The sequence below is a fragment of the Carlito syrichta genome, unplaced genomic scaffold (assembly GCF_000164805.1).
Source record: "Carlito syrichta isolate Samal-C Ts95f unplaced genomic scaffold, Tarsius_syrichta-2.0.1 Scaffold303307, whole genome shotgun sequence".
Lineage (NCBI taxonomy): Eukaryota > Metazoa > Chordata > Mammalia > Primates > Tarsiidae > Carlito > Carlito syrichta.
Window position 1 is genome coordinate 278,204 of NW_007247403.1, and position 13,883 is coordinate 292,086.

The 13,883-nt window shown below is 38.6% G+C and overlaps 1 protein-coding gene across 2 annotated transcripts in view; it reads right to left on the reverse strand.

The window, feature by feature from the left end:
* The window catches only part of FMN1 (formin 1), a 403,234-nt gene that overhangs the window by 196,286 nt on the left and 193,065 nt on the right, over positions 1-13,883 (reverse strand). For both annotated transcript variants that reach the window (XM_008058355.1, XM_008058356.2), the window contains 2 exons: positions 9,526-10,301; positions 4,886-5,036 (listed from right to left, as the gene is read on the reverse strand). In XM_008058355.1, the coding sequence (XP_008056546.1) occupies positions 4,886-5,036; positions 9,526-10,301 (927 nt within the window). The remainder of the gene's footprint in view (positions 1-4,885; positions 5,037-9,525; positions 10,302-13,883) is intronic.

A 13,883-nucleotide genomic window follows, 5' to 3' on the forward strand; every position in this document is an offset into this window, starting at 1 on the left:
GGCTCAGGCAATCCATTCACCTCAGCCTCCCAAAGGCGTGGGATTACAGACTGAGCCACCGAGCGGGCTTGCTTTGATGTTTAAAAACAAATGTTTATCAAATAAGTAGTGATTAGTCTTATGAGTAAACACCATGTCACCAAGCATCCAGAAAGAAACAGCAAGCTAAGAAGAAACAGAGAACACAAGTAAGTTGAATACAATCTTGCATAAGAAAACAGCCAGTGGAGCTTCTGGCTAGTTAGAAAAGCCTTCCTGGAAGAGGCCAACCAAGGTTAGCTTTGGAATGCAGAGATTATCCTTTTGCTTTTCAGGTAGAAACAATTATCTGTTTCTACAAATGGCATTTTAAAAGCCAGCTGGACTACAAGGTACTCTTAACTCCATCTCATATGAATCTCAGTGCATGGAAATACATCTTATATCAGTTGACTTCTTGCATAGCACTTATTATTTCATTAGAAAAAATCCAATTTTTCCATGCAATATATCCTTTTAAAAATGACATGTAATTATTATTGGAATGATATTTTTCTCATGAGAACATACTTTTAGTGAACTTGTGAGAAGAAAAACTTAAAAAACATTTTTTTTATTTTAAAGATGTGGGGTACAATTCAGGGCTAGGTATATAAATATTCATTATGCAGGTACCCTTATCGATGAGATGTGCACCTCCTGGCAGTTTCCCACTACTGCCAATCCCACCCCTCCCCCCAGCAGTTTCCCACTACTGCCAATTCCTTTCTTATAGTATTATGATAATTGTTCAAGTTCCGCTTATGAGTGAGAACATATGACATTCTGTTCCTTGTTTCTGTGATAGATCACTAAGTATGATAGATTCCAAATCCATCCAAAGTCCATATGTTTGTCCTTCTTTATGGCTGCACGATATTCCATTGCATATATGTACCACATTTTTTTTATCCAGTCCAGTTTTGATGGGCAGCACAGTTGGTTCCATATTTTTGCTATTGTGAATAGTGCTGCAATAAACATGTGTGTGCAGATATCTTTTTTGTAGAATGATTTAAGTTCTTCTGGGTATATTTCCAATAGGGGGATTGCTGGATCAATGTATAGTTCTTTCAGAAATCACCACACTGTTTTCCAAAAAGGTAGCACTAGTTTGCATTCCCACCAGCAGTGTAGAATCATTCCTTTTTCTCTGCATCCTTGCCAGCATCTGTTGTTGTTTGTTTTATTAATGATGGTCATTCTTACTGGGGTTAGGTGATATCTCAATGTGGTTTTGATTTGCATTTCTCTGGCGATGAGTGAGGCTGAGCACTTTTTCATGTGTCTGTTGGCTGCCTGTATCTCTTCCTTTGAGAAGTGTCTATTCAAGTCTTTTGCCCACTTTTTAATAGGGCTGTTAGTTTTTTTCCTTTCAGCACATTTGAGTTCCTTGTAGATCCTGGATGTTAGGCCTTTGTCAGATAGACAGTCAGCAAATATTTTTAGATGAAAAACTTTGATCATGATTTTTACTTATAATCTAAGTCAGTGGGAAAATCTGATCTAATCAAAAAGTAGTTTTCTGATTCAGAAATCAGAAAGCTGATTTCATAATCGTAATATTATTCAAGAAATGAACTGATGCTGAACCCCACTATATAATTTAAGAAGGAAGCGTTGATGATAATATCATTCAACATTATACAATTTTCAAATAAAATACTGCTTCAGACCCTCTTCGATGTGAATTTCTTTTTTCTTGAGTTGGGTCTCATTGCCCAGACTGGAGTGCAGTGGCATGATCACAACACACCACATTCTCAACCTCCTGGGCTCGGGTGATCTTCCCATCCCAGCCTCTCAAGTAGCTGTGACTACAGGTACTTGCCACTGTACCCAGCTAATTGTTTAATTTTTTTGTATAGATGAGATCTCACTATGCTGCCTAGGCTGGTCTTACACTCCCAGACTGAAGCAATTCTCCTGCCTCGGCCTCCCCAAATTCTGGGATTACAAGCATGAACCACTGCGCCTGGCCTGTGAATTTTACAATATCCTGGTAGGTCAGACAGATTCCGATGTCATTAATCTTGTTTTATAGAAAAGAGAAAGGGTGAGAAGGAAGACAACTAGGTCAAACTCATATAGCAAATCAATAGCAGAACCAAGCACTAGACTTCCTCCTCAACACTATCTCTGCTACTCTCAAAACATGAATGCACAGAAATGGTAGCAGTGGTAACAACAATAGCAAATATGAGAGAAGTTGTCATATGCTGAGGGCTGAGGGTGTGCCAGGCACTATACTGAGCCAGATATGTGTCAACTCATTGGATAATCACTTAGAGTAACATTATGAGTAGACAACAGCTCATGTTACGGTGTAGGAAGGACCTAGCAACTCCGACTCAGATCTCAAAGTCAGTGTGTAGCAGAGGTGCAATTCAACCCCAAGTCTGTCTGATCGCTCAACAATCTTAAACTTGTTCTCTTACAGATGGCTGGTGGCTCTTAGTTTTCAAGTCCTTGCATCATTACTCAGAAGCCACTATCTCAAGGAAGCCTGCTCCGATCATTCTATTTAAATGGACTTTGCAGCAAATTGGATGGATTTGGAGTCTGTCATACTCAGTGATTTATCACAGAAACAAAGAACTGAGTTCCATAGGTTCTCACTCATAAGGTGATCCTGAACAATTATAATGCTATAAGAAAGCAATTGGCAGTAGTGGAAAACTGTCAGGGGAGGGCGGTGGCACTGGCAGTTGAGGGAAACTGCTAAGGGAGGGAGGGGCATACCTCATCAACAAGGGTACCTGCATAATCAGCGTTTGTATACCTAACCCTGAATTGTACCCCACATCTTTAAAATAAATAAACAAATTAAAATTAAAAAGAAATAAATAAAATAAAATAAAATAGCAGACCCTAGTCTCACCTTGCCAAAGCTAATCTTCCCTCCTTCGCACACTACAATTGGTTGACATGGCTTGGTTTTTGTGTTAGCATAAGCTTCACCAGGCAAGGATCTTTGTTTTTTGTTTGTTGTTACTTTTTTACCAATATATCCCAAAGGCTTAGATAGTGCTGTCCAATAGAAATTTTCGAAATGATGGAACTGTTTTCACGTCTGTGCTATCTAATACGGTAGCTGCTAGCCACAAGAACAAAATTGGAAAGTGGATTGTGCAACTGAAGGATAGAAGTTTTGCAATTTTTTAAATTTAAATTTTGTTTAATATTTTAGAATCATGAGGTACATGTGAGGATCTGTTATATAAGTATATTGTGTGAAGGTGGTTTGATGAGCTGTTTGCCCATCCACCCAGTAGTAGGCATGGTACCCACTGAGTGGCTTTGTATCCCTTATCCTCCCTCCCTCCCTCCTTTAGCAGTGTCCATTTTCTACTGTTCCTGTCCTTGTACCATATGCCCAATGTTTAATGCCCAATTATGAGTGAGATTGTGTGGTATTCAGTTTTTTGTTTTTGTGATGATTCATTTAGAATGATGGTCTCCAGCTGCATCTATGTTGCAAAATAGAACATGATTTTGATCTTCTTTATGGCTGCATAGTATTCCATAGCCCCAGGATCATGGACCAGTACCAGTCTGTGGCCTGTTAGGAACCCGGTCACACAGCAGGAGGTCAACGTAGGGAGAACAAGCAAAACTTCATCTGTATTTACAGTCACTCCCCTTTGTTCACATCACCACCTGAGCTCCACCTCCTGTCAGATCAGCAGTAGCATTAGATTCTCATAGGAGCATAAACTCTATTGTGAACTGTACATGTGAGGGATCTAGGTTGCATACTGTTTATGAGAATCTAATGCCTGGTAATCTGAGGTGAAGTTGAGGCAGTGAGGCTTGCACTGGGGAGTGGCTGCAAATACAGATTTAACATAAGCAGTGAGGTTGAACTGAACATCTCCCTCATTCCACTACTCCGAGTCTGTGGAAAAACTGTCTTCTACAAAACCAATCCCTGATGCCAACAAGGCTGGGAACTGCTGCCATAGTGTATATGTACCACATATTCTTTATCCAATCCATTTTCAATGGGCATCTGGTTTGGTTCCATGTTTTTGCTCTTGTGAATGTGCTGCAATGAACATACACTATTCATTGTCTTTTTGGTAAAGCAATGTGTTCCTTCAGGAATATTCCCAGAAGTAGGATTGCTGGGTTGAATGGTAGCTCTCTTTTTAGTTTTTGAGAAATCTCCAAACTGCAAATCTCCAAACCACAAAGGTTGAACTAGTTCACATTCCCACCAACAGTGTAGAAGCACTACCTTTTCTCCTCAGCCTCACCAACACCTGCTGTTTTTTTACTTTTTAACAATAGCCATCCTGACCGGTATGAAGTGGTGTCACATTGTAGTTTTGATTTGCCTTTCTCTGGTGATAAGTGATGCTGAGCATTTTTGCATGTTTGTTTGCTGCTTGTGCATAAGTGTCTGTTCATGTCCTTTTAATAGGATTTTTTTAAAAATAGGGTTATTTGCTTTTTTCCTGTCAATTCTAATTCATTATTTAAATAGCCACATGTTACCATACCAGACAGTGCAGGGCTAGAACAATGCCTAGTACAATACCCCCCCATAAACATTTAATAAATGAAAGAATTTATAAGTAAGATCTATCTTCCATATAGCCTATAGACTACTTGTACTAATAGCAAATTAACTTTTATATATATTCAAATAAATTTAATGACTTAAAAAGCGTAAATTAAATTTTGAAAATTCAGAGGATATGACCAAAATAGCAAGCAGAGATTTCTTCAACTATTGGCTCCTTTTTGACATCTACAACTTGAAACTAAAATAGAGAAAGCAAACTAGCAGCACATAATAAATTCCCACAAATGATCAAAAAATATACATATAATTACAACTATTATGATAATTACTTAGTACCTTTTTGACCTTGTTTTTCTTTTCATAGGTCTCTGACAGAGGTTTCTTTTTCTGCTGAGTTGTGTCTTTGGAGAATAAATACTCAAATTCACTAGGGTCCCGAATGTCAGGCTCTTCTAAGGAATCCCATAAGGTTGGTGTAGCATTTTGACTTAAAGAAGAAAACAACAAGTTAGCCAGAAGAACCAAACAGAAGAAAATATAATACAATGACATATTTCTCTAATTAATTTTTATTTCATTTAAAAAATATATATAAAACCCTCATAAAGTTTGGAGAAAAGCTTTTCATGTTACTTTTTTTTAAGTCAAAATATACTACAGAACATTAAAACATGCAGACACTTGTTTCCCCCCACAAAAAAAGGTCATCAGATACAATCACAGAGAGAGTTCTAGAGAAACCTGCTAGGACTAGAAATTCCAGACTCCATATTGTTGGGGCAACCCAAGCTGTTCCTCCCTCAGTCTGTGGTATTTCCAAAGTGGAAAAAAGGGGACTGACATCAAGGTTTTGAAAAGATAACCAATTTTGAGACCTTGAAAGGAAATTTTTTTTTTTTTTTGAGTCAAGTTCTTCCTCTGTCACCCAGGCTAGAGTGCAGAGGCATGATCATGGCTTTCTTCAACCTCTACCTTCCTTCTGGGATCAGGCATTCCTCCTACCTCAGCCTTCTGAGTAGCTGGGACTACAGATGTGTGCCACCATACCAGGCTAATTTTTGTGATTTTTTGTTTTGTTTTGTAGAAATGAGGTCTTATTATGTTGCCTAGGTTGGTCTCAAATTCCTGGGCTCAACCAATTCTCCTGCCTCAGTCTCCCAAAATGCTGGGATAACAGGTATCAGCCACTGCACCCAGCACAGGATAATTTTTAAGTAACTGAAAATAGAATACTACAATAAAAATCTGTCTCCTCTTTGGACATTTTTAAAAATAGTTTTAAGTATAGTTTTCAGGATTAACATAGGCAAACTGAGTACAGAGCCCTTAATATAAGAACTGATTGTACCCATTTAAAAATACTTGATTTATAATATCTCAGTCCCCCTAAACAACAATATTAACAACAAAAAGCAACCAAAAACTTCTCCATTGCACCAGGCTCACAGGATTTCAACTGAAGCAGTCAGAGGGAAAATGTGTTTTGTTTTGTCTTATAGAAACATGGCACCCTAGTTCTGAGGCAGGAAAAAAAAAAGCTGTCAATAATCAAGTACATCAGAACAGCCTTTGGGAACTGACTCAGATGGGTCACTATCCAGGCTACTCTCAAAATACATCTTCTCCCAAATTTCTACTGTACTAACTTACCTTAATTTTAAGCACTATCAATGCCCACAGGCAGAAAAAAAAGTCTCATCTGCAAATTTATTATATTTTCAAACATATATATATGTTATGATCCATAATATTTAAAAGTATTTACTTTTGTTTCAATGCATATTTTCTCAGTCAATGAAAACTAAAACTATTATTATATGTGATGGTCCACAAAATTTTTTAATACTATAAGGTGTTTCATATTTAAAACGGTGACAACACTGGCTTTTCAGAACTGCATGCTCAAATTTTGCAATAGGCCTGCCTTTCCCATGAAATATGACATTATGGTTCTGGCTACATTTGCTTCTTCTACCTTCCACTTTTTTGTTACTTTTTATTATACTTTTCCTGATATTTAAGATACTAACGGTATATATGTGTCATAATGTAAGCTAAAAAGTTTGACAATATAATGAACACCTGGAAAATCATCACTCAACCCAAGGACTAGAACATTTCCAGTAAAGCATATCCATCTACGGATTCCTCCCTCAGTCATGCCTCTCTGTTACTCACTTAACCTCAGTTCAAAACATGGACACCATTTATGTTACTTGCTTATCTCAGCGTCCCTGAGGAAGGGGGATCTTGCCTGGGGAAGACCACCACAGAATTTTGGAGCACATAGCATGTGAAAGGCCACTGGTATAAACCTCAGGAAGGTTCTGGGCGTCTAAGGAGAAGTGCCCAGAGGGAGCTGATGTGAGGCAGCAGGCAGACTGTTCAGACCCATCCCTACCTCCTGCACCTGCTTGGCTCCAGTTCCACAGGATCTGAGGTCAGGCTGGTATGACTAGTGTTATAATTCACTCATATTCTGAAGCAAATTGGCTTTGGGAGTCAAGCTGAGCACCTCATCACCATTTACAACATTGCTTCTATGGGAAATGCATTTTCAATACTGAATAAAAGAATTTTGGAGCAGCCAGCATTTGGTAGGGCAATAATAAACACCTGGTCATAATAGCTGACCTCCCATGATGGCCAACTGTTTTCTGACCACTGAACATGCAATTCTAGCTCAAAGGTGAGGAAGGGGACAGAGGGAAAGAGAAAGGGAGAGGGAGAGAAGGAGGAGAAATTTATTAAGAAGCTGAAAAGGCAGTTAGATGAGGATTTTTCTTTCTTTTTTTTAAATTGTCTGTTTCCAAGTTTAGAAATCACAAAACAGACAAAAGAAGGCAAAAAAAAAAAAAAAAAAATCAATTCATGAAAAGAATGAAAAATAATTTAGATGGATAATAGGCCATGTATATATAAAGGCAGTGCATATATAAATGTACATATTGTATAAATGCTGAAAATTCACATTTTGTTCCTAGTTCCCCAGAAGATGAAGACTAAAATGTATCATATACACATTATACAAAGAATTTATTCCTCTGGTTGCACAAAATATTAAAATACCATTCTGTCTCCATTAAAAGAATGCATCCTAAACAATTTTGCTCTTTCTTATAAGCAAATACTACACAGACTCTTTAAATCATTTTTACTTAAAAAAAAAAGTAGTTGTCACAGAGGTATAAAATATTTTGAGGGATCCATTAAAAAAAGAGACTGGTTGTGTGGTGCCAGCAAGATGTGGTCATGTCGGCATTTTAACACATCATAGAAGGGCAGACCCCCACGTCCCAGTTCAGACTCAAGGCTGACAGTCTTAAGCAGGGCTCTCCTGATGTCCTATTTATGTACTTTTCACTTTGTTAGGACCCAAAGCCTTAGATTTATGGTGAATCCAATGAGTGCTTGAGTGTTCAATTGTTTCCATCTCAAAATGGCCAACTACATAAAGAGGAAAAAATGCAGACAATAATTATCTCCAGCTTGCCTTTATCCTTGCCTTTATCCCACCTTGAATAGTGGGCGAAGGGCCCATGTCTCTCAGTGGGTCCGTTTTATAGCTGCTATGGTCTAAAGTATCCATTGCTCACAAAGTCTCTCGGGAAAGGAAGTGATGGCAGGCTAGTGAGACACAGGTGTGGAACAGCTCCTTGAGCCGTCAGAACACATGACTCCGGGGCTGACAGGTGGGACTCATCACCCTGGCATGGCTGCTCACTAATTTGAGAACACTAGTAAAGGAACATGACTCAAAATAATTATTCTGGGAAATTATTTCTTAGGAAATAGCTGAGTCTTGATGGGGAAAAGGGGAATACTAGTACTGTAGTTAATGGTAGAAGCTATTATAAGATCATCTCACTTTAAAAAAAAAACCATTCATTTGGGAAATTATAAAGATTTAATTAAATTTTGAAAAACTATCAGGATATTCCAAAAGTAAACTCTTGGCTCTCATTTTTTGATGAGAGGAAAGGGGACAATGTGAAGTACATAACTAGCTTAGTTCACCGTATACTGTGATTTAAGGTATTCTCCACTCTTCCTGTAGTGGTTCCCAGTTGCTTTATACTTGTGAATTGTGTTCTATTTTGTTAAGTATTCTTCCTTCCCTAAGCAAAATGTTATATAAATTGAAGAATCCATGACCACATCTTTGATCTGGGGAGTAAGTTTTGAAATGTGTTCTGTATTTGCTGTTCTTTACAAACCAGCTACGAAAGGAGAAAGTGGTCAACATCCTCATATTGCCTCCTGCCAGGTGTAGAAATGAAGCAAATGTTTGAATGGAAGTTTTCAAGCGACCATATCTTGCTGCTCTACAAACCCAGTTCAACAACCTATACAAATGGAAGATGTACTTTGCTATCCACACACAGGCATTTTTCTCTGAAGGGCAACAAGGTATAAAAAAGATGTGACAGCCTTTAGTAGAGGAATTAGAGTTTAAGCAAAGATCTGAAGAACTAATAACTCAGTCATGTCTTGTTCTTTTAATTAAAAAATGAAAAGTATACATATCTGCTGAATATCCATATCATAGGGTTGATGATACCAACTAAAAACAAAATAAATCATAAAAGATATTCTAGAAATCCTCAGTGAAACTACAATATAGATTCAAGATCAATTTCTCTATGATTACTCATTAATTGCCGTGATGTTGGAGAAGACCTAGCTTAAAACTGAACTCTTCTCCTATTTATAAAATGGAATATTTTCATTAGAGAAAAATCTGACACTGAAACACACCATTCCTCCCTGTATTAATCCGGACAGAATACAGAGAGGACTTGACAGAGACAGACATTCTCCTCAAATATCCTGACCTTGTTTATCCAAGGCATTCACTGTGTCACATTTGATAACAGGTGCTACACTATGGAGATACTGAACTGGTAAGATGAAAATATCACTTGGGCAAAGTACCAGGAACTCACAAACTGAGAGTGGGTTAGGGGAGAGCTTACCTCCTATCACTGATTTGTATCCTAGTCCAGTATAAAGGCTTCATGGGACAAGTAGGCTCAATAGCTGGTTTTCGAGGACATTGGCTGGAAGAAGAGCTGAGTCCGAAGAATAGTCCAGGAGGGGGTGGGGGTGCAAGTCCTGGGGGCATTGGAGCAGGAGGAGGCCCCCCAGGGTTAGGTAGGGCAGGGGAGTTAGGAAGTGGTGGGGGGGGAGGAGGTGGTGGAGGTCCTGCGCTTGGAGGTAAAGGCGGTGGTGGAGGCGGCGGCGGAGGAGGTGGCAGTGGCCCAGCACTCACAGGTGGCACTGGAGGTACAGAGGACAAAGGTCCAAGTCCTGGAGGGAGGGGTGGAGGGGGAGGGATGGAAGCTGGCAGGGGTGGTGCTGGAGGGGGAGATGATGCCTTCTGCTGATTCAGTGACATGCCTTCCACAGACTGAAGCGTTGTATGGATGTCTTTGTTGTCATTTGGGGGAGAGAGTTGGCTTAAAGAGGAGATAGTCAGTTTTTTGGGTACTGTATGGTTACTTCTGGTTGTCTTGCTTTCACCTTCACAGGGCTTGAGGAAGGTCTCTCTGTCTGTCTGGATACACACATTCCTGTAGGTCTTTGGAGGGCAGTCATCATCAGTGGAGACACACACATCTCTCCTCTCTTCACATCCTGCTTGCCATCGGTGTTCCAACTCATGTTTGAGATTTTCGATGGTTTCTTCCAGTCTCGCTGTTATCACTGCATGCTCACCCCGGATATGAAATGTCCGAAGTTCAAACTGGGCCTGTGGGAAATAGCATTGGGAAAGAAACTAGTAAGTTGCAAAAACCAAATATAAAAAACAAAAAATTTAACAACACCATCACTGTGTTACTGTAGTACAACCCACATAAATAGGGGGACATACATTGTTACTCTTTCAAGAATCCATAAGGGCGTAAATTTCACTCTATGATTTTTCCAGACCTAAACAGTTTGGTGTCAAAGTATAATTTCATACATTCTGAACTCATGGGAGATAATTACCATGGATTAAGGGTTAAAGTAAATTCTTTACTTAACAACTCTTACCTGGCTTTAATATCAAATGCAAATCAAATTTTTAAATAAATCTTTTGACATGCTTGAATATATGTTTCATAACTTTTGATCTTGATTTAGAAAAAGGAAACTATAAGATAAAATTGGTTTGGAGATCCTTTGGGCTTGGAGTTACTATTCTCACAGTCTTTTTTAGAATGTCTCCTTTAAGAGGTTTCCAGGACAATACAACAGAAACAAAAGACATGAGAAGACCTGACCCTGAACTGTACTCCACATTAAAAAAAAAGGCATGAGGAGAAACAATATTTTTTTAAGTTTCCATATCAAAGCTACCCAAGATCAGTAATTGTGCCTGTTTCATAATGTAGTAATAAGCAATACAAATACATAAACATTGAGAATATTAAATTGTTATTTTCTTCAACTTACACCCAGCACTTTGAACTATGTTATATAAGACAGTAGCCTTTTTAATACTTATTGCCTCAGTTATTTTAATGCACTGAATCTATAGTTTCACACTTATTAGCAGAGCTGATATATGCTGTTATTAGCTGGCCCATTTCCCAGCATCCGAAGCTATTTAGCCTATTATAGTTAATTGGGAAGCAATCCAATTTTATTAGTTTTCAAAATCTAATTTAAAAGTAATTAAATATTTTGGTGGACTTATTTAATTTATGCCTCTGCCATCAGATTATAAACTCCACAAGATGAAATCAGTGACAGCATCTGTGCATCTCAGCAGCTAGCACAGCAAGTATGTAGCATTGAAGAGAGGGATGAATAAAACCCACTGTGATAAGTATACTCACTGTCATTATACCAAGAGTGATAAGTATACTCACTGTCATTATACCAAGAGTCTTCCTTTGGCTAATCAAGCCTTTCTTAGCTATAGTTTCAGTCCACAAATATCTAGAACACCTAAGCACATACAAGTGCCATTCCGTTTTCTTTGAAAAAGAAGTATTTTTAATAGCCTAGTCAGGCAAGGAAAAGACATAGGATAACTTTTATACGCTTAAGACAACTTTTCTTTATTAAGATTGTTTTTATACTATGACAGCTGCATGGTTCAGCAAACTGAATCATGAAGAGATCTACCATATAGCTGTGAAAAACAAAATCAAAAAATGTAACTTGCTACTATTTTTTACTAGGTTCAACTTCTCTCTTAATATTCAAACTCGTGAACCAGCGCCTAAATAGCTATGGCCTGGACAACTGAAAGACAAAGTTTTTCCAAGGCTAATCTTCTCATTATGTGGATGGACATGGTAACATTCAGCCAACTCTGAAGTGGCTAGCTCATGACACCATTTACTTTTTTGTATAGTGCAGAGGTTGAGTGTCTAAGTTTAGATTCACACCAACTGGTTCTCATCTCAGCTTAGGCCTTGCAAGCTTTACGACCTTAGGCAGGGAACACAGTGTCTCCAAGCCCAAGTTTTCTCAATTGTAAAGTAAGGATAATAGTGAGCCCTGTCTGGGGCTCTTATAAAGGTAAAGTAAGAAACTTTATATAAAACAATAGTCATTATGCCTGGAACATAGGAAGAGCTGGGTAAATGTTACTGTTAGCTTCTGCTGCTAATAGTATTAGAGTAAGAGACTAACACATGTCTAACTATTCTTATATATTTTCAAATAATGCCACCTTTGTTAAGTAATGGGTATAAAACTAGGAAAAACTCAAGTATTCAGATAAGCAATGTACTACAAATACAAAGTTTACCCAGCTTTTGTGAGTTCTTCTACCAATTAGCTAAAAAGAATTTCAAGCTTTATTCAACTGTGTGGTCAAGATAATCTTTGTTTTTAGCATCCTACCCATCTCTCTCTCTATCTCTCCTGTCTACCTCCACCCACATCTTAACCCTAATTTCCAACTTGAGTTACTAGCTACTAGTTCAGTTCTGCCACAGCAAACTAACTCTCAATTGTTGTTCTCAACTAAGTCTTCCTCCAAGGTTAAGAGTCAAATAGAATTGATAAGACAATCATTTTACTCAATCTTCCGACTTCTTAATGACATGAAAGAGTTGCAAAGACATATTCCATGGGGAAACTTTCACTTTATTAGACAACTGAACTATACCTACAGCAAAGTCCCTGGACCCCACTTCTTGTCCTTTCTGCCTCTCAGCCAATGACCTAGATCTGCTGATGCTGATATATACACCTATATATTGTTTTGATAGCTCTGATGTAATGCATTTGTTTAGTGCAGTGGGCAGAAGACAAATTGAGTGGGTTATTTGACCTCTCTGTGCCTCAGTTTTCTTATATGCAAAATGGGGATATTAATAGAATGAACTTCACAAACAGAGTTTTGAGAGAGAGGTGAATTAATATATATAAAACAGGCCAGGTTAATTAATATATATAAAACAGGCTGTCTATAATCCCTGCACTTTCGTTGGCTGAGAAGGGAAGACTACTTGAGCCCAGGAGTTTGAGACTAGACGGGGCAACAGAAGGAGACCTCATCGCTACAAAAAAGATTAAAAACTTAGCCGGGGCATTGCAGCCTGTCCCAGTTACTTGGGATGCTGAGGCAGAAGCATTGCCTGAGCCCAGGAGGTTAAGGCTGTGGTGAGCTGTGAGCGTGCCACTGTACCCCAACTGGGTTACAGAGTGAGACCCCAACTAAAAATAAAAAAGCATAGAGGAGTGTTTAGAACATAGTAAGTACTACTTAAGGGTGCTACTATTATTACTGTCTTTTTAATGTCAGGCAGATCAGAGGCCAGTGACCACATCAGCTCACTCTGGACTCTCAGCATGCTTCCCAGCACCACACCCGGGCTCCACAGCTCTAAGCTTCTAAAGCAAAAATAAAGGCATCAGAATTCTTCTTAGACCCTTCTACCGTCATGTTCTTTCTTGCCCACCTCCTTTCTTTCACAGTAGAACTTTTGTAAAAAAGCACTCATTAAAAAGCCATAAAGAAGGAGAAAATTACGAACTTCACAGCAACTTGGATGGACACAGAGTCTATAATACTGAATGATCTATCACAGAAACAAAGAATCGAGTATCACATGTTCTCACTCATAAGTGAACACTTATCTTAATACTGTAAGAAAAGGATCGGCAGTAGCGGGAAACTGCTGGAGGGCGGGGTGGGGATGGAATTGGCAGTAGTGGGAATCTGCTGGGGGAGGGGGGCACACCTCATCAACAAGGGTACCTGCATCATGACCATTTGTATACCTAACCCTGAATTGTACTCCACATCTTTAAAAGTAAAAGTTAAAAAAAATTTTTAAAATAGCAGATGTTGGCAAGGATGCAAAGAAAAAGGAAAGCTTATACA